Source organism: Prinia subflava, chromosome 15 (genome assembly GCF_021018805.1).
Source record: "Prinia subflava isolate CZ2003 ecotype Zambia chromosome 15, Cam_Psub_1.2, whole genome shotgun sequence".
In the NCBI taxonomy this organism is placed as follows: Eukaryota; Metazoa; Chordata; class Aves; order Passeriformes; family Cisticolidae; genus Prinia; species Prinia subflava.
Window position 1 is genome coordinate 3,058,680 of NC_086261.1, and position 20,341 is coordinate 3,079,020.

The following is a 20,341-nucleotide window of genomic DNA, read 5'->3' on the forward strand; positions in this document are numbered from 1 at the left end:
AACAGTGGATCAGCAGTGGAGAATGTTCCTTCCCTTCCCTGATTTATCGTCCCAGTCTTGCTCCTGACATCCTCTCTTCACCCACTTGATCCAAGTCATCTTCCTCCTTAATATTTAAAGCCCAGATTCTCGAAGCAATGAATTGTTTTTCTGGCTGAAATTCATGGGAATCAAGTTCTGAAATAATAATGTCAAAAGATTTAAGTGATTAGAAGATTTTAACCTGTGTGTTCAAATTTTCCTCATTTCATCCTGCAGTAGCATTTGTAGATGATAAATATTTATTGCCTTAATGGTTACTGCATTCAAAATCAGATATCTAGTCTTTATTTATGACAGATGGCATTACTAATTAATTAGTAACGAGCCTCTCCTTAGTGAACCTCTCCCTTTAAGGATCTGGATCATGAATCAGGTCATACTAGGAAGGAACATCTTGAGGTGAAAGCTTTTTGAGAGATTTTTTTGAGACTTTTTTATTCCTTTTATATAAGGGAAGGCTTAGTTGTGGAGAAGTTGTGAATTCCTGTGAAAAGAAGGACTTTAGCTTTTAAACTACAGATTGCAAGGTTTTGAGTTATGGTACTGTGCCACATGACTTGGAATGATTAATTTTCAGGCTTTTGTTGGTTCTTGAGGAGCAGAAAGTAAAGGAATGTTAAGGTTTTTTACTTTAATCTTGAAGGAATTCCTGATGGCAAGGTGATGGTGAAGAGAGAATTCAGAGTGCCAATGATTATTAGATCATATTGATTCCTACATAACACTCTGCCATAGAGATAATCAGTTAGCAAAAATGGTTAGGTACTAACAGACAGTATATTTAGAACATTTGTTTTTGGCTCCCCAGATTAATCCCAGGATTTTTCTTTTTTGTTTCCCTTCATATTAAAAAAGAAACCCTTCGAGGGTTTCGGGATGGTTTTGGTGTTTGGGGTTTGTTTTTTTTTTTTCTCCCTGTGCAGGTACAACCCCACATAGCAGCTCTGATTCTAGAAGTTTAAGATCTAATACAGTCTCCAAGATTTGCCAGGAGAGTTTTTTTCTAATGAGAAAGTTTACTAGCACTATAAACTCTCTTGTGTAACTGCTTGGAACCGCAGCTGAAAGCTCACACCCACTCTGTGGATTCACTGTAACATGAATTCAGCTGTCTGGAAAAGAAAGAGGGACATTCTGTGACATTTTCTGAAAGAAGTCATTTTTTTCTTACTCTGTTGTAATACTTTTTTTACTGAGAACTTATACATAATTCCTGGTGATACATAAAATAATCGAGTCAAATACATGTCTCCATTATCTAGTTATATTTAGTTATATTTAATTGTAAAATGAATGAGTAGGTATTATGCTGCAAGTAAGGAATAGTAGCACTTAAACTTTTAATTTTTTGTTTTCTCAGTGAGACGTGCAGACTAAGGTTTTTTTTTTTTCTTTGATTTGATTTTTTTTGCAGCATTCAAATTTAAGACTCCTGAAGGATAAGCACTCTGGAGGTGCAGAGATAATTGTAAGGTCAGTGGGCACTTTAATTAAGGGGGTATGATTAGCTTGTTATTTACCATGGAATATCTTTAATCTTGTAATAGTACCCTATGCAGGTGGTGCCAGCCTAACAAGTGCAGCTCAAAAAGGGTGCAAAAACACGTTCCCTTTTTTTTGTAGCAGTCTCACATTTGCTCCAATCAAAACAAACTTTTTTTTTTTTTTTTTTTGCAATTTACTGTAACAGTGAAGAAATCATGGTTTTAGGCATAAGAAAGATGTTGGTGCCAATTACCTTTTCCATTCTTGGCCCAGTATTGGCCAAGTGATGGATGAATCAGATTGCTCTAGGCTTTCCTTATTGGCAGAGAGTTCCTAAATCCTCTGCTTGGTTCACAGCAGTGGCTGGTTCAGATGTGGGAAAGTTTGGAGATCATTTAAAGCAGCAGCCAAGCCATAATCTTTTCTGAAATACCCTTTCATGTTTCTCTGGTGCATCAGGTTATTGAATACTGCTCCCAGTTTTATGGAAGGACTGAAAACTTGCAGTAGCTGCAAGACAGAATACCTAAAATTAAAGAGATGCTGTATGAAGAAACCCATGCTTTTCTCTTGAGGAGAAATAAATGAACACACATTCCTGAGTCACATCTTCTTTCATGGCAGGCGTATGGATTCAGATGGGAGTTTCAATATGCTCAAAAGGAGCTGTGGGAAGGAAGGCCTGCAGGAGGGAACTTCTCCAGTGTTATTTCCATGGATGCCTTCTGTGGTTTAAGAAGTGTTGGAGCCCCAAAGTACCGATGGCTGGGGGCCCCACCAGTTGCTGTTTTGTGTTTCTTCCCTCCTTGTGCTCTTCCATAGCCACCTGCTCCTGGCTTCCCTCTGACACAGTGCTGGCTGGGACGGAGCTTTGCCTCAGCTCTGACAAGTCTGGTCCCATTTGCTGGGTTGCTGTTTGCTGACTGCAAGCAGGAAGAAAAGGCTAATAAAGGTTCTCTGCCCCTGGCTCCTCTGTGAGGTTCTCCTCTCCCTTTGCAACAACATGAATGTGTCCACCAGAATGCAAAGTAATGCCAACACTTCTGAAGGCTGTTATTTGTTCTTTGGAACTGGGGAGAGGTGCTGAGGAATGACTTTCAGCTTGATTCCTTAGTCATGGAATTAGAAAAGAAGTTAAATAATCAGATAGGTTAAGTCAAACTGACATGCTTCTATGGTGTCTCTAACCAAACACACACTCAGTGTGATCTTTCTTCTGCTTTAGGAATTTCAGAAATTCCATTTTAGATCTGAGGAACTGGAACACTTGTTGTAAAACATTCAGTGGATTGAGGTTGAAAGTACTGCTGAGAGTGGTCAATAGGAGTAGAAACCTTTCTCTAAGTTCATTCCAAACCCCACACTTCATCTAGAACCTGTCAGAGAAGTGATGTTTTTGGTGCTCCCTTTTCTGCACCCTCAGCAGGCTCAGCATCCTCCCGTGTGTGTGGAGCAATATACGGTGAGACAAATCCTCACCGTGCAACAAACCCCACGTGACTTCAGACATTTCTTCATTTGCAGTGTTGAAACCAGCAGGGAAGGCGCTGGCATTGCTGCTGCCGAGTTTCACGGAGTGATGTGGATGACATCAGGATTGCCTTCAGTCAGAAATCTTGAAGTGCAGCTTTGCTGGGTGGGTCTCAGAAGAATTTGAAAGGGTTCTGGAGATAGGGCGTGTTTACCTCGGTCAGAGTAGTGAGTGTGATGCCTCTTCCCTGCTAATGTGCTTCTGGTCTCTGTGACTGCAACACCAGAAAGGTAAGAGTTCCTTTTTCTGCCCTTTTTTCCTGCCCTGGTACATTTTGTTGGGTTTTTCTCCCTCTCCTTACATCAGCCTGTGTTCTGAATTTTAGCAAGTGCTGGTCTCTAATGTTGTTTCATAAGGGAAGAGTAGAGTAACTCTTATGAGTAGTCTTCAGATAAAGAATGGAATGACATTAATGAGATTTTATATTTTGTTATTAAGTATTCCAACCGATGAGAACTGCTTTCTATTAAAGGAAAAAGACAATACAGGTTACAGGAGTAGTTTTGCCTACTTCTTGTTCCATTATCCTGTTAAGTGCTTGTAAGAGCACTTCTTTCTGAACTGGAAGGGAGGAATTTTCTTAGCAGGAGTAAATGTTAACTAATGATACAGACAAGATTATATAAGACAAAAAACCCTTAAATTTGAGTAGCTTGAAAAAGCTACTTCTAATTTTTTTTTTACTGTAAAATGCTAAGGAAAAAAAAAAGTCCTTTAAGAAACTCAGTTTAACATAGGTTTGGTGTTTTTTTAAAAGACTTTTGAAGCTCTGAAGAAGCTTGTGCTTTAAATAAGACACCTAAACAAGCTGCCGGGAAGGATTGTTTCATAATAACACCACAACATTCAGATGGAAGAACCCCGATCACGTTGTTGCAGTGTATCTCTATTTTTCAGCTGGGTGCTACCACTGAGGAAGAGGCTGTGCTTTAGCTGAAAATTTCCCTGGCATTTGTTAGGACATGAAAAGGATGTCAGAGTGGCTGAAATAATGAAAGACCAGTTCCGTTCTGGCTCCTCCTCCAGGTGTCTTTGTGGGTGGGGATTGTCTGGGCAGGTTGAAGTGCACAGGAGGGATAACCAGGAGGGCGCTGGGAATGGGGATGCGCGGCAGGCTGGGCTCAGCCCCTGCTCGGGGTGGCCAAGCGTGAGCCCCTGGTGCACACCACAGCTGAAGATTCTCTTTCAGGAAGCTGCAAACAGACTTCTCCAGAGTTCAAATGCATCAAGCCTGTTCCTTTCCTGCCTTCCGAGGGCTAATTTAAAACCTTGAGTCACTCACTGAAGGTGGAAGAGCCGAGAGCCTCTCCACCCTCAGGACTCCTCTCTGGTTCTCACTGTTCTGCTGCCTCCACATGTTCTGTGCTAACTCTGTGTGCCCTGTGCTGCTCAATTCTTCTCTGCCCTAAACTCTCACCTGAAATAAGTGTCACAACTCTAGTAAAATCTCCATTATGTAGTTTAGCATTTTAAGTTAGACTGCAAGTTTGTATTTAAAAAAAAAAAGGTAAGCTGCAAAAGATAATTCTTTTTCCATCTTTCCCCAGAGGTAAAATTTGAAGAAAAATCTCATAATTTATAAGTTTTTTCTTTGCATTCTGATAAGTGTTACAATGTTCTCAAAGTAACAAGTGTTTTCCTTTAGGTTTGTTCAAAATTTTGGGGAATTAATCACGTATTAAGAACCTCTAGTTTGGACAGAGTCAGGGTTTTTTCCAACAACTACATTCTGTCTCAAAATTATTGCAGTTACTTGAGTTGTTTCATAGCTCTTTATTCCACTCTGTTCATGTTATGGATTTTTAAAGCTTAAAAGTGGACATTTGTTTGCACTGTAACTGTACAGTGAAAGAACTGTATTTCACTTTCCTCAGCAGCCTGCCATCACCTAAACCATTTTAGCTGCTCAAAAATGAATTACCTTTAAGTAGCAAGAGAGTAGGGTGACTTTCACCCAGAAAATTAATTATTTCAAAGAAGTCTGGTTCACTTTTTTGTGTTTGTTTGTTTGTTTGTTTTTCTCCCAGAGAACAGGGGAAAAATAAAAACTCACTTGCCACCTTAATTGAGATTTATTCAAAGTGCTCTTTTTGCTTGCTCCATATAATACCCAAGTTACAAGGTAATGTGCAAGATCAGTAAAAGAAGTAAAATGCTGCAATTGTCCTGTGATTGCCTTTGGGCACTTAAAGTGTTTACAGCTGAGATTTGCACAAGCCAGTGAGTGAATGTGAAGTTAAAGGTCTCACAGCAATTTTAATTCAGCTTTTTGAATTTGGTATTTTGGGGTTTCATTGAAAGAAACCCAGCAGCTCCTTTATTCCGTGCTGCCACTGTTGGACGCTGTGTGTGGGCTGGAGAGGTGTCAGCCAGCCCTGCCTCAGGTTGTGGAGAATTCAGCTGGAATTGTTTTCCCACTTGCACAAACAAGACAAGACAGGATGCAGAGAGCTGGCAGCAGCAATCCAGCATCCTTCCTTCAGTCCCTTCCTGCACAAAGCACAGTTCAGTGTGCAGAACCCATCTCTGCCCAGCTCTTCCATGGTGGTAGATGCAGTTGGGATTCTTCACACAATGTCAAAAAAAAAATCTGTTTGTAGTAGAACACAAATCTGCAGCTGGAAGTTGTATGCTAACTCCTGGAAATATTGCTGAGTCTTAAGCAGAACCAGAGCCTGTGATATGGTGGATCTGATCTTTATTTGCTCTTTTAAACCACTTCAGTTTCATCTTGAGGATGAGCAGCCTGGGACAGCTTTGCTATCTGTTTTGATATCTGAGGCTTGATTTTTCCCAACAGTCACTGCACCAGCTTTACCAGTCCTGCCAAATTATGAGGGGAACAGGAGAATTGTGTTCTTCTTGCTTTTTGCTGATTTTAACCTTTCCCTGTTTCACTTCTGAAACTTCACTGAGGAGACTAAGGGGATTCTTAGGAGAATTAAGGTTACATTCACTTGCATGTTTGTGTTGTTGATCTATTTGGTTTTGTAATTTATTAAGTAAATAAGGCTAGGAAATCCTCCTAATACATCCTGCAAACCTGGATATCACCTTCTCCTAGTCCTGGCTTTTGAACTGCAGTTTTTGCAGGTGAGAGCTTTTGTGCAGAGAATACAATCAAAGCTTTGGCTCTGTTTTCATTCATTCCTCAGACTGCAGCAGTCAGAAATTCCACTTCAAAGCAGCTCCTGAATTTGTTTTGCAAAATGCAGCCACATATCTTTTGTCAACCCCAAATTTACCTTTATTTTTTTTCCTTTGCTAAACAACATTAAAAATCTGAGGGCTTTTTTTAAATTGAATATATCCAGGACCCAAGGAACAGAGCTTTGAAAGAAACTTCACATTGGTACTTCCCAACTGTGTGGGCTTTCCTTTAATTATAAAGGATGCAGTTCCTGAAGTAATCATTCCTGATTTTCCTGTTTTGCACTAGTCCATTAAAACTAGATGAAGCTACAGAGAGGATCCTTCCTTGGCAGGGAGGTGATTTCATTTCTTTACTGGAAGTATTTAATCCCTGAGATGTAGAGGAACTTGAGTTTTTAAAAATATCTTTATTTTTGACTGACTTTTAACCCCTTCCATAGCCACAATCCCAGTTTTTTCAAAGCAAATGCTCCTGGCACTGCTGGTCTGTGGACAGGGATCTGGGAAGAGCAGAGGTTTTTCACCCTAGGCTGGGCAGAGTGAGTCACTCACTGCTGCATTTCTCACTCCTGCGTGCTTGGTGCTGCCACAGGCTGGGAGGAGAAGCTCTGAGCTCAGCACTCAGCAATAGGAGGCTTAGGCTGGGTATATCAGGACAGATTTAAAGTTTTTACTTAGAGCTGGTCCCAAATCAGGCCAAGCTTGACCTTTGCATCTGTCCACTCTCTGAAAGCAGTGTTTGCAGGGGAGGAAAACAACTTGTCACAGTTGGTGCAAGTAAAAAACCATCTCCTTCTGCAATCCAGGATCTCCAGGCTGATCCCAGCCCTGGGAGTGGTGGCCAGGGCTGCCCCTTGCTCCTGCTCAGGTCAGGGTTTGTAAGGAATTCCTCACTCCCAGGTGCTCCAGGAAGCTCCTGAGGAGAGCTGAAGGGAGGCAGGAAAGCAGCCCAACTGCTTCCCTGCTGCTGTTAGGAAAATCTTCAAGATTTCCCAGGGAATGGCCTGATGTGCTGCAGTTAAAACATCCAGTTTAAGGGTAATGAAACTTAAGAATAGGCTGCAGACAGGTTTCAATCTCATCATTGGCTTTGTCAGCATCACTTGGGCAATGTTCATCAGGGATGCTCTAATCCCCATGGGCCAGGCCAGAGATTACAGAAGGAGGAGTTTCAGAGAACCCACCTTTTGATGAATCTGTTTAGTGTTTGTGAGGAAAGATTTACCCTGAAATATGTCAACTCTGGAACAGACCTCAAATCCCAGAGTTCCCTTACATTTTAAGATTAAGCATGTACTTATGAGCTTAGTTTAATAGGGCTGTATTAACCAGTTTAAGAGGTAATCGTATGGTGAGGCATCCATGTGTGGAAGAAAACCATCAATTAGTGAGATCCCAGGAATCCAATAAGAAAATATGCACTACTGGGCTTTGCTAAGGTTTAAATGTCTTGGGTGCAGGCTCAGTCCCAGCCCATCTCACCACAAGGCAGCTGTGAGTGCTCCTTCACTGTGCTGGAAAAGACTGGCCTGTTTTTATGACAGTTTGTGATAGCTTGCACTGCACAGTCTAGTTAAAAAATATAGATATATTAGGAAGCAGAGCTGTGTAACAAGGCTCTCCCCTGGTCTTCTATTGTCTGCAAGCCTTTCTGTCTGACCCAAAATGTCATGTTTCAAAGCCCTGCTTCATTAGGGTGGCGCCTGCAAGCTGCTGTTTAGGGTCTGTTAGCAGCCCCAGTATAAATCCCCATTTCCAGGAGTTTATAATTCAGCAGTAAAACATTGCTCTAGGCTGAAACTTGGCATATAAAGTCTCAGTGCAGGAACAATTGTGATTTCTCCCTCCTTTATTTTTGCATTTGCTTATACACACATGACTCATTCAGGAGGTTTTTACTGTCCCCTTCCTGCATTTAAAAAGATTAAATGGCTGGGTTATTAATAGTTCAATTCTGACTACTGTGCTTGGGCACTAAATGGATCTGCAGTGCTGCTAACCAGCTCTGTTTGATGGGTATAGGTCACTGTTTCACAAAGCTGCTCCAAGCTTAGTAGAAACAGCCCAGTGTGGACCAGCCGTGGTTGTTTGGCTGGTAATTAACATGGGCTCCAGTGTTAATTAAAACTGTATCCAGGTCTGGAATGCCAGCTGGGATGCTCTGGGCATGGTGTCCTGAGCCAGCTGCAGGCACAACTAAAATCCCGTGTTCCCTGCTTAGAAATGAAAGAACAGGGAAAGGCCTCAAGTCTTGCCTGACCTTGGCGTGGTTTGATCTTATCGTGATCCTGTACAGAGATACGAGATAAAGATTTGGTTGAAATCATCCTCCCTGCTCAATTGTTTCCTCATCCAGGCTTGTTTCAGTGAAATCAGTTATTTCCTCATGTTCTTCCTGGTTTACAGAAAATTTTAGCGTGGAAAAGGTAATTCAAATTTACTGTTCCTAGAAATCATGGGAAAATTATGTGCTTCAGCCTTATGGAAAATGTTATAGTAACTTCTATTTTTCTTCAATGTTAGGATATTTTTATAGGATATATAACATGTTTGTACTGTAAAGTCCTTACAAATATATGAGAGAGAACAGCAGTTTCTAAATATATAATGTAGAGCACAAAAGTTAAAAAGAAGGTTTTTACAAGAATGAAATACTTAGTCAAAGTGATTTTTTTTCCTTCCGGAACTGATTTTAGACATTTGTTCCTGGTCTAGGTTTTGGTCACAGTTAAATCATATTATTTCCCACAATTCCCAGAAAAAGCTTACTATGCACTATAATTTTTTATCCCACTTGTTCCTGTGCACAGGTGTTTGCAAATTCAGGGTATATATCCATTAGCATATTAAACAGCAGTAATTCATCAGTGAAATGTCCTTATTAGTACAGAATTGAGGCACTCCCTGGACTTTCTCATCTCTTTTCCACTCTTCTTCCCACTTATATTTCATTTATAAAGGCAGCCTCAGGAAGATCAGTTCTCATTAGTCTGAATATGATAGATAATTAGTGTTGCAGGAGATTTGAGCAGGTACTAGGCAGTGCAATGTGAGTGACTGAAAGGAGGCAGCAGGAAATCTCCCTGTGCAGATTTCAAAGGCCCTGTATTGCTTTATATCAGATCAAAATTTGGCTTTATTATTTTATCTTCTGCTGGGTTATAATCCCACCTCCTTGCTCTAAACCAAGAGGGTTTTCATTTCCTGTATGATTTTTTTTCCCCCCTGAGAACACTGACTTTACCAGCTTTACACAACAAGGCTCAATATGGGATTTTTTCATGCATTTTCTCTTTAATACACAAGGAATAAATGAAATTCTCTCTTTATTTATCAGCATGGCATACATACTAAAGACACTCAACAGCTGGTTCTGGTGGGAGAATATCTGGATGCCCATCAACTGCACGTGGGCAGATTTTGTGGACCGTGATGGACTGGTCTTTCCCAAACCACATCAGTTGTATGCCACAATCCCTTATGCTTTTGTACTGCTCATCATCCGATTCTTCAGTGAAAGGTAAGAAACAGAAAAGCAATTTGATGCTAATGTTAATCCTCATTCATGCTGGAAATGAGATATCTGTAGATCAATGTTGTGTTTTATAAAGCAGGATTAGTTGGTGGTTTACTAGAAAGATCTAGTACAGATAACATGGCAGGTGAAAAATTGGGAAATATTTTCATTATTAGGTACTGTGGTCCAATTCAGAAAGAAAATATTTCCATCCAGCTTTTCTGGAACAGCATTTGGGTACTTCTGATTATCTCCTTTCACTAGAGATACAATCCATTCCAAACCATTTGGGTTTCCTTCTTCTCTTTCAGTGGAAGGATGGAGAGGTTTCTCCTCTCAACCAAACCTCTCATTTGGTCCTGCACCAGAACATTTGTGAGGCTGATAGATCCCAGGTGTTTCTCTGTGGCCACGCTAAGCAGACTGGAGAGATCTCAAAGTTTCATGTGAACATTTTATGCAGATCTAGTAAAGCTGGTTCCTTTTTTTTCCCCTCACTTTGGCACCAAAAAATGGATTGCTTCTGCAGCTGGAATCTTGGGGGACAGGCAGAGGTTGACTCCACAGAAGAAAGCTACAATCATGTTAAGATTTGCAGCGTTTTGACTTATTTATTTGTACCTTTTTTGCTTTATTTTCTTTTCCTTTTCCTCTAAAAAAATGTGATTAGTAGGTTTTTATAATTATTTCAGGACAGAATGAGGAAATTTAGAATGTCATAAGTTGGACAGACTTAAACCAGAAGCAGATAAGATCATTCATGCTGGAAATCAGAAGTAATTTGGATCATATGTTCATAACCATTGCCCAAGCGTGTCTCCCTGCAGTGAGTTGGAAAGGAGTGCTGGGGGTGCTCAGCCCACACATCTGCAGGGAGGCTGAGCAGAGCTGAGCACTGCTCTGAGCAATGAGGAGCCCATGGCTGAGGCAGCAGGAGCGAGGGGCCTTTCTGAACACCCTGCCCTGCAGGAGGGCAGAGCTTTGGCACGCCCTGCACCGATTTGGGGTTGGAAAAGGGAAAGAGAATCCCTCAGGCTCAGGGTAGGGATCCACAGCCTGGATCCAGCGTGGGTGGCCCAGTGAAGAAGGTGCCAAGTGATTTTGTCACTGGGAGGAAGTTGCCTGTTATCAATCCCTGAGCTCACACAGGGAGAGGTCAGGTCTCCCTTCACTCAACCCCAACACCCCTCTGATGGACACAAAACTCAGGATGCTTCCTTGAGTTTTACAGCATTTCGTGGCCACAAACTGGAGTCCTTGAGTTTTGTTGTATAACTGCTGATAAGCTGTGGTTCCCTCTTGGGATTAGATAGAGGGAGATCCCTTTTTCCAGATGAAATTGTATCACATTTGTTGTCTTCATATCCTGGCATGAGAACAGCCAAGGTCTTGTAACTGTGTTGTATTTCTAAAGCTTTTCACGATGTGTCTTTTCAGATATGTTGCTAGACCTCTAGCAAGAGCCTTGGGTATAAAGAATGTGAGACGTGTGAAGCCACAGCCTAATCCTGTGTTAGAGAGTTATTTCCGGGAGTGCTCAAGACATCCATCCCAAGTAAGAATTCTCATTCTTCCAAACTCATTTTGCTTTTGGAAAATCCCATTCTTACTGTTTCAGTCTGCTCTCAGCAATGACATCATGGGATGAGTTCCAGCTGATTGACAGATGACTTAATTTATTTGGGTTTTTGTTGCTGTTCTGCTGACAAGGGTATATGGCATCCGAAACAGAAAATACGTTTAAGATGTTTAATTTTCTGGCATGCTCTTCTAGGTTAGACTGTTAATAATATTTCCAGTGAAGATTAGAGTTCCATCTTTAACTCAGTCTGCCTGGAGAAAACCTCAGCTGATGTCTGTTATTGGAAAGCAGGGATGTATTTACTGCAGGCAATAATATTGGAATGCTGGCAGGGAAGCCTTTTGATCCATTATGTTGCTGCATACTTATGTGAGAAAGAAAAGCGATCCTTTTATTACAGTGCTGTTTGTTTTTGAAATTGAACAAGGCAGAAAGATTAGCCAATGCTAGTCACCTCTAAAAATGAGACAAGTTGATTTTTGATGGGAGGCAGGTCCTTTGCTGTGAGTGCAACCTCACGAAGTTCACTTACCTGACTAAAGTTCCCAAACAATTGTGATTTTCCTACACTGGCTTTGAAAACAAATATGTGCTTTCTAGTAATGAGGGATTTTGATAATGATTGCTGGTGGAACTTGGCATTCTGTCCCTAACTGCTATTATTTTATTGTGTCTTTTGCCTGATAACATCAGGAATAGATGTATGGGTGTTCACACACAAGCTCTTCTCTCCCTGGGCAAGTATCCTGGTCTCAGTTTCATTCCTTCCTTCTGCTTGAGCACAGTTGGACATTTGATTTCTGAAAGGAAGCACAGCACTTTAGACTCCTCAGAGCACGGGAAGGATTCAGGCTCCCTGCTCTGGGTGTGTAGCCTGGGGGCCTGTGACAGCCTGGCTGGCAGCTGAGGGTGGGTGGGCTCTGTTGGATGGGAACAGAGAGCGAGGCAAGCGGGGAGCTCGGAGCCAGCAGGGTGGGCTGGACACAGCATTTGGAGGGCTGTTTGCACTCCTGCCCTCCCTGGCAGCTCAGGTGCCTTTCCTCACATTCCAGAGGTTTCCCCGAGGCTAGGAGACGACCTGGGCTGGCCTCACCTCGGTGGAGGCAGCGCTGCTGCTGCCACCCACTATTTGCATCCTGCCCTTGGGAGGAAAGAACTTCCCCAGCAATGAGCCAGACACTCTCCTTGCTCCTGAGGCAGCCAGGGGAGGGCATCCCACCCCTGCTGCACTGGGGCATGGAGGAGAGGGAGGAAGCCCACAGGCTCTGCATGAGGACCCTGCAATCCAGGATGCCTTGTGCTGGGCATGGGCTGTCCTGGCCACCTTGGGAGCACAGAGGATGCAGAGACCCCGGGGTGTGGCACCCCAGGGACCACGGGCAGCTCTAGGCCCTGCTCCACCCCCAGTTGAGTTCTGGTGTTGGAGGGGGGCAGGCTGGACCTTGCTCAGGAGGGTGCATTGACTTGCTTTGGATTTGAGAACAGAGCTCAGGTCACTTTAATCCCAGGCCACTTCTCATCTGTGAGACTCACATATAAACAAATCATTAATATTTATGATTAAACAAGATATTAGGTGCCATGTCCACGTGGGTTCATGGCACTTCCCCCTCCAGCCTAAGCTCTCATCTAACAGTAAAAGTTGCATCTCTGAAACTCTCAGGAGTGACCAGAATGACAACAGAACAGTTTGTGGATCTGTTCACTTTGTGCCTGCTTTATTTATATAAATAAAAATCCAGGGTTTCTGCGAACATTACTCAAAAATATCCCCTGTGCATATTTAATATTGGTAATATTTTTAAGTGAAGACCTTACAACAATGAGAAGCTGCTCTGAACTACAAAATAAATGAAAGTGACGTTGGAGTGCATCTACTGCTGACACTGTTCCATTTCTTGCAGTCAGAGATCAAAGGCCTTGCCAAAAAGTGCAACTGCACCGTCCATTTGGTGGAGAAATGGTTCAGGAGACGGCGAAACCTCGAGATCCCAACAGTGCTCCAGAAATTCCAGGAAGCTTTGTAAGGAAAGACAATGCTTTTGGCTGTCATTGCTTTACTCTTTTAGAAAAAAATGCTTGAGGTCCCTGCCTTTCCTGAAGGCTGGGTCTGCCTGATGAGGGTTTTGGTTTCTGAATGCACAAACAAGTTTAATTGGTTTAGCAGCATTTCTCAAAATGATGGTTAAAAGTTTAGATTAACTGTTCCTCCTGGAAAAAAAGAAAAAACACCTTAAAGTATTTTACAGTTTTCTTCTTTGTGGAATAATGGATTTGTAGACTTCTGGTACAAAGTGTAAGATGAATACATGCAGAGAATAGGAAAATATTTTCCTGTCTGCCAGTAATCATAGAGGAACAACAGTGCTTACCTTTGTTTGTGTTTGTACCCATGCTGTCATTTTGGGATGCTGTCACGTGTGCCAAAGTCAGTTCAAGAGCAGGAATTGTGGCATCCAGACTGAAGGACAGGTGCCACAGCTTGATCATGGGATCCTGTGTGAAACAGGAACTCAAACTCACTGCTGAGAGTGGGCCAGTGAGCAGCTTTGAGTAGTAGTAATGAATATGTAAGATGTTTCAAAATCTCCTGCATATGATTTTTCACTTATGTGTGAGAACTTCCTCATACCTAAACACTTTAAGTGTGATCTAAAATCTCATAGAAATTGCAAATCCCCAAATGGGCACAGCTCATCCCTTTTAGGTACTGACATTAACTGCACCAGTGTAAAACACTTTCAAATGCTCTGTGTATTTGGCTTTTCATTAGCATAATTACATTGGCAAAAATTCACCTGATTATAATATTGAACCTCTGTTACTGTAGATCAGCTCAGGGAATGAGGGTTAAAAGTACAGCACAGAGCTCAGAGTTAAGTACTTGATCAAGATTATTTTCAGTGTTAACCAATGTGATGATGATTTAGTGGTGCCCTCTGTCAGACATAAATCCAGCTGATAGACAGAGGTGTGTCTCTTTGAAGTCCGAGTTGAGTAAACTCTCCTGACATGGTTTATGTCTGCTGTTGTTTTGGGGATCAGGTAATTTGGTTTCACAAGTGACAATAAGATTTCCTGCTCTTGCTAAAAAACCTGCCTGCCACGCATGCCTGTCTCTAGTAACACACAGCTAAAGACTGAAATTCCAACTTGCTTGGCAGCTTGAGTGAGAATGAAGCAAACAGGTTTCTCTTGTGCAATTCTATGAACCTTGCTCTGCTCTTTGTCAGTGAATTTAATTGAATATAATTCTCTAGGCAAAAAAAAAAAAAAAAAAGAGGAACAGAGTTATTCCACTCTAGTAGTCAGGGTTATGAGCGTTATGAAATTTTTTGAAAGCCTGCAATCTCCAGAATCTTTTTTCTGAATCACAAGGAAAATCTGATGAGCCAGATCTATTAAGCTATTAGTGCTCCCAGTTAAGCAACGCTGGGGTTTGGAAAGCCTTTGCATGAAACCTTCACTGCCTTGTAAGGCTTACTAGCCTTTAACTTCCCCTACTAAGTTCTTTTTTGTTACATTCAGTTCAATAGGAAAGATTTCTGAAGTTAAACCAGAAAATCCTCTTGCATAGCCCTTGTTCAGTGCTCTCTCTGGTGGCCAGGATCAGAGTTCAAAAGGCATTTGAGTAAAATTTGGTGAACTTGGATGAGTTTTACTTCAGGTTTTATTCACCTAATTCATAAAGAAGCTTGGCTAAATACAAAATGAGGCAGTGCTCTGACAGTCTTGCACATAGAATGAGTTCCTCTGAAGTGCTGTTTACTGCCAGATGTATTCAATATATATTTGTAGGGCTGGGCACTAATGGCACAGCCTTGTAGGTGCTCTGTGCTTTGAATTCAATCCAGAAAACCACTTGCACTTTACAATCAACACAGAATCAGTTCTGCCATATCCACTGGACCCCTCACTCCTCCTTGTTTGGAATGGGAGGCATGAGGGCAGAAGCAGGGCTGTGTAAAGTGTGTCCCACACCACAGTGTTTTGTTTTCCAGCATCTCTTGGTTAATTCTGAGCCAGGTATTGCTTGTGGGTTCCACTCTCCCCTTCCATTCTCTCTCTGAATTCCCACCATGTACCTCTGTGCTTTTCCTGTCCACGCAGTGCTTGTTGTGTAGTGTTATTTTCAAATCATCTGAGGAGAGGTAGTTTAAAGTTGAGAAGAAAGAGTTGTTTATCACATGAGTATCAAGTGGCTGACTTCTTTCTCAGGTGTGAGACACATTATTTAGTCTCACTTCCAACATTCCACCTCCTCATCTTTTGCTTGTTGTTTTTCTCATGAAACACTCTCTCAGTCTTTGAACATCTCATTCTTTCTCCTGGAATATCAACCTCCAGGGGATGTGGGGTTCAGAAAGGAAGGGTTGCTTTTACCAAACAGGTTCTCCTCCTCTTCTCTCATTTGGGACTTCATGAACACTTGCTAAAGACTGCAATCTCATTTTATACATCTCTCAATCCATTGGTGCAGTGTTCTTGTGGTGCTTTCTCCTTTTCAGTGGGTTTAGGTGTTCTAGGAGCCGCTTGCTGCTCTCTTCTGGGACACCTCTTGTTCTGGAACAAGTTCTCAGCAGGTCTGGGGCCGTGTGCCTGTCCCTGTGGTCACAACCCTTCTTTCCATGTGCAGTCCTGCAGTCTTTTCCTACTGCTCTTGCAGAGCTGCTTAGGGGAAGGCCAGGCTTGTTCCTGCCAAGGGAAGAGTGGAAGGGAAGGGGTTTTCCATCACCTGTGGAGGTGGGAGTGGGAATGCCTGGGCTGAGGCTGCAGCCACACCCAGTCCTGGGGATGATTCCTCCCACGCAGGCTCCGGAGTCATTGGGAGCCATCGGTGGCTCCCAGTCACAGCACCCTGCTCTGACACGTCCAAGGACAGCACAGTGCACTGGGATGCTCAGGAGCTCTTCCCTTTGCTGACTTGGCAGGCTGATGGTGCAAACCTGGAGGGTTTATCTGCTTTGCTGGATATCCATTTAATGCACAAAACGCTTAGATCAGGCTAAATTCTGGCACACCTAGTCAAAGATGAGGTTATAGTTAATTGAGACCTTGTAGCAAGATGTGAACTAATCCAGTAGAGGTTAATAATTCATAAGGCTCCCCTGTTGTCACCAACTGGTGTTGAGAGAGATGAAGTGAATGAACACGGGAAAAAGTTTGTGTTCTCAAACATTAATTTTTAGGGGTCTTATTACACTTGCTGTGGTCATTCTCTTGATCAGGTCAAGCCTGGCTGAAAAACTACTGCTATCATGACAATTAAAATATCTGTACTGTGATAATCTAAAAGAATTTCCTTATTTAGCAGTTAATCAAATCTTAAATATTTAAATATTAATAATTCAGATACACCTAATATGTGGCAATCCTTAAAACCGAGTGTGAGGCAACATTTATGTGAGGATTGTGATATACAATGATTTGCAGTAATTCTGGCTCGGGACAATATCTTTACAAAATATAATGGTTTCTTCCTATTTTTTCATTTCCATTTTGCAGCTGGCGATTTTCATTCTACCTGACATCCTCCATTGTTGGATTTATATTTCTTTATGATGTAAGTTAACTTTTTGAAAGATTGATACTCTGTTTTTAACAAAATAATTTCTAGATTTTCTTGAATCCCATTGAAAGACTCTGGTTTCAGTGGCTCTGTGGGTCAGATCTTTGGGGTGTGTCATCTGGATGATGGGCTGCAATAAGCACTGAGATTTAATTTTTGAGTTAACTTCTGACCTCCTATGATAAAGGAATTTATGAGTAATCAGTATTTTGAAGGCAAGCTTGAAGAAGTCACGCAGATGGTTTTACAACGTGCCTTGTTAACACCTACAAATGCATCACATGGCCAGGTTTTCCTCAGAGGAGGCCATAAACCTTTTTTTTTGGCAGCATTTTTGGGGCTCACAGCTATTTATTGAGGTGTTGCTGCTGAGTCAGAAGTTGGGAATAACAGAGAGTGGTGCCTGTAACTCGGTGAGCCCTGCCTGGGGTGTCATTAATGCTTCCCCGGAGCAGCGGAACAGATCCCGGCGTGCCTCTGCTCATCTGGCCCTTCTCCCCAAACACTGTTTATCATCCTCAGCCACTGCTGTGTGCGACTGGTAAACACAGCAAATTTAATCACTGTGGCAACATATCTTGAGTAATTGCAGTAATAAAACACACACCCACTGCTTTGGATGATGAAACTGCGAGCTGGAACGTTTCAGGTGTCCTGAAAAGAAGCCAAAAGGCTGGGAACAATATCATAAATCTGAGATGTAAGTTCCTTTTAGAAAATTGGTGGAGAACAGTTATCAAGATTACAGCTTCCTAGCCTGCTCCACTTAGAGAGATTGGAAGCAGTGAAGAGTCTGAGCTGAGATGATAATTGCTGCTGAGCTGAGCAGTGTGTGACTGGTGTGTCTTCCCCAGAAACCCTGGTTTTACGACATCTGGCAGACGTGGGTCGGTTATCCATTTCAGGTGAGCTTTCTGGCACCGGGCCTGTGGCCTCCAGGCATTCCAGGTATTTCCCCATTGGAAGGGTGATCCATAGCAGCCTTTTCCCTCCACAGGCACCACCTAAAGAGGTGTGGCACCAAAGCTGCTGCCTTTTTTTTTCTTTGGGAAGTGCTGCTGACTGTTGCAGGACTTCCCTGGGATCTGCCTGTGCTGCAGCTTCCCCTTCTGTTATTTCCACCCACCCCGGGATATCAGTTCCTCACTGGAGATGTTATCAGTGTTCCCGGAGTCAGTGCAGAACTCCTGCACTGCTCCGGGCCCTGGAGGTGCTTCAAGGCACTCGTATTTTAATAACTCTGCCCCATCCCACTGCCTTCTTATTCCTGTCCTAGGCAGGGGCCACGAACACAAATAATTCTGCCTCCCAGCTGAGTTTTCCCAACTCCTGGTACACACCTGGGAAAGGTATTGACCCAAGGGAGCAGCCAAGCTCTGCTCACCCCTAGGCAGATCCATGGGATTTTAGCATAAATAACTGACATTTCAGTTTATTATGTTAATTGTTCACCAAAATGGAGGAGGTTTATTTGCAGTTGTTTGTAATTAAATGCAGAAGGACTCTGCATGTCGTTCTGTGACCAGAAACACGGAGAAAAAGCATGGTCAAATCCAGAGGTGGGGGAGGAACTGTGGGAATTGAGAGTTTGGGCTGAGCAAAGGTTAAAATACTTGGCTCTCAGAACATCCTTCATAATGAAGCCCAGGACGGGAATTTAATTTAGCCTAATTTTTAAAGCAAGACTCACCAGAGGAGCAGAAGTCAGGAAAGGAAAAAAGAAGTAATCTCACTCGACAGTTACTTTTTCCTGTTCTCAGAGTTAACTGTGTTTTTCTTCATCGCAGACCTTGCTGCCATCCCAGTACTGGTACTACATGGCCGAGATCGGCTTTTACTGGTCTCTCATATTTACCCTGGGGATTGACATCAAACGGAAGGCAAGTGCCTGTGCTGGTTTGTAGCTTGAACCTCCGCTCCCATGAGCGGGGAAAAGCAGTTTGTGAGGCAGGGCAGGGCCTGGAGCCGGGATTTGGTGCAGCCACTTGAGGGCAGCATCAGTCTGCGCCTGGCATCCCGCGAGTACCCGGGCAGAGACCCGCAGGGGTCTTTATTTACCTTTATTTATCTTTATTTCCTTCTGTCCCCCCAGGATTTCATGGCTCACGTCGTTCACCACCTGGCAGCCATCGGGTTGATGAGTGGCTCTTGGTGTGGCAATTACGTGCGCCTTGGAACTTTGGTGATGTTCGTGCACGACACTGCCGATTTCTGGCTCGAGGTAACCCTGCTAGCCAGCTTTTTTTAAAATTATTTTTCCCTAGTTTTTTGGTTGTTGGGATTTTGTTGTCAGTGACGCTTTAATCTTTTTGCCACGACTTTCATATGATACTTTCCAACCCCACAGGGACACAGCTTTGGAGATTTGTAACTTGTAAGATAAAAAATAGCTTCCAGATAATTTAAGCTGATACTTTACAGAATCCATTATGAGAAAGGAGCAGAAGAGAACTTCCTCAGTAGAGAACAGGGACTGGAAATAAAGCTGCCTCCCTGGGTTATTCTTGTTTCACTGATAAAATCAGACCAGGTTGTCCACAGCATCACAGAATCACTGAGGTTGGAAAAGACCTCTGACATCAAATCCAACCTGTATCAGGTATCTTCTGGCAGAAGAAAAGTTTCTTCTCCTGGACTGAAGGGAAAGTCTCTTCCCTGCACTAAAGATCAGTAGAAGTTTCCTACTCTGCATAGAGCACTGTGATCAGAGTTGCCTCTGGGTTTCTTGGAAGACAGACACAGTGTTTCCTTCACTAGAATTACCCTGAGTTTATAACACCAGGTTTGAGAGCACAGCTTTGTCACCTCTTTTGGTGGCAGTGCCAGTGTAAGCAGCCCTTGTAGCTGTTATCTGTCACTGTCCATTTCTGTTCCTGGTACTCTATTTTATTGTATCAGAACAACTAATTGTGGGGTTGTGCATTTGGGATTGGTCCACATTAAACAGGTTTTCTTGCTGAGTTACTTTTAATCCTGAACCACTCCTAGGTCCAGTTAACTGTGTGGCCTTACGAACAGTTGAGTTAACAACTGGTAGGACAGCACTTAGATGGAAACTGGAGTTGTGTACCAGGATAGCTTAATCCAGCCCTGCCACTCAAAAGAAGAAGGAAAAGAAAAGAAATTAATCAAGCTGCTGTTTAAAACTTAGGTTTGGCACCTGCAGCTTTGCTCACACTTGAAAACCTTGCCTGGAGTGGTTCCTAATGGAGCACGGAGAGCTGGGCAGCTCATTTAGGGAGAGGCAGCATTTTAGTCTTTATCAGTGGTGCAGAGACCAGGACTGAGATCTCCTGCTCTCAGAAAGAGGGCAGGAGCTGAATTAGGCCCAGAGGAGGGTCAGTACCAGGCATGTCCCAGATCTCCTGCACTTAAGGGGTCACTGCTGCTCCTGAATGTGCAGGTGTAGCCAGCAGCTTCTCTTGGAATTCAGTCTGTTTGGAATCTGGTAGAAAAGTGAGG

The 20,341-nt window shown here is 42.8% G+C and overlaps 1 protein-coding gene across 1 annotated transcript in view; it reads left to right on the forward strand.

The window, feature by feature from the left end:
- Positions 1-2,795: 2,795 nt before the first annotated feature.
- Positions 2,796-20,341, forward strand: part of CERS3 (ceramide synthase 3) — a 35,524-nt gene continuing 17,978 nt past the window's right edge. The window contains exons 1-8 of the mRNA XM_063412834.1: positions 2,796-3,288; positions 9,549-9,731; positions 11,166-11,283; positions 13,215-13,333; positions 16,816-16,873; positions 17,734-17,784; positions 18,667-18,759; positions 18,972-19,100. Of these exons, the coding sequence (XP_063268904.1) occupies positions 9,550-9,731; positions 11,166-11,283; positions 13,215-13,333; positions 16,816-16,873; positions 17,734-17,784; positions 18,667-18,759; positions 18,972-19,100 (750 nt within the window). The 5' untranslated portion in view covers positions 2,796-3,288; position 9,549. The remainder of the gene's footprint in view (positions 3,289-9,548; positions 9,732-11,165; positions 11,284-13,214; positions 13,334-16,815; positions 16,874-17,733; positions 17,785-18,666; positions 18,760-18,971; positions 19,101-20,341) is intronic.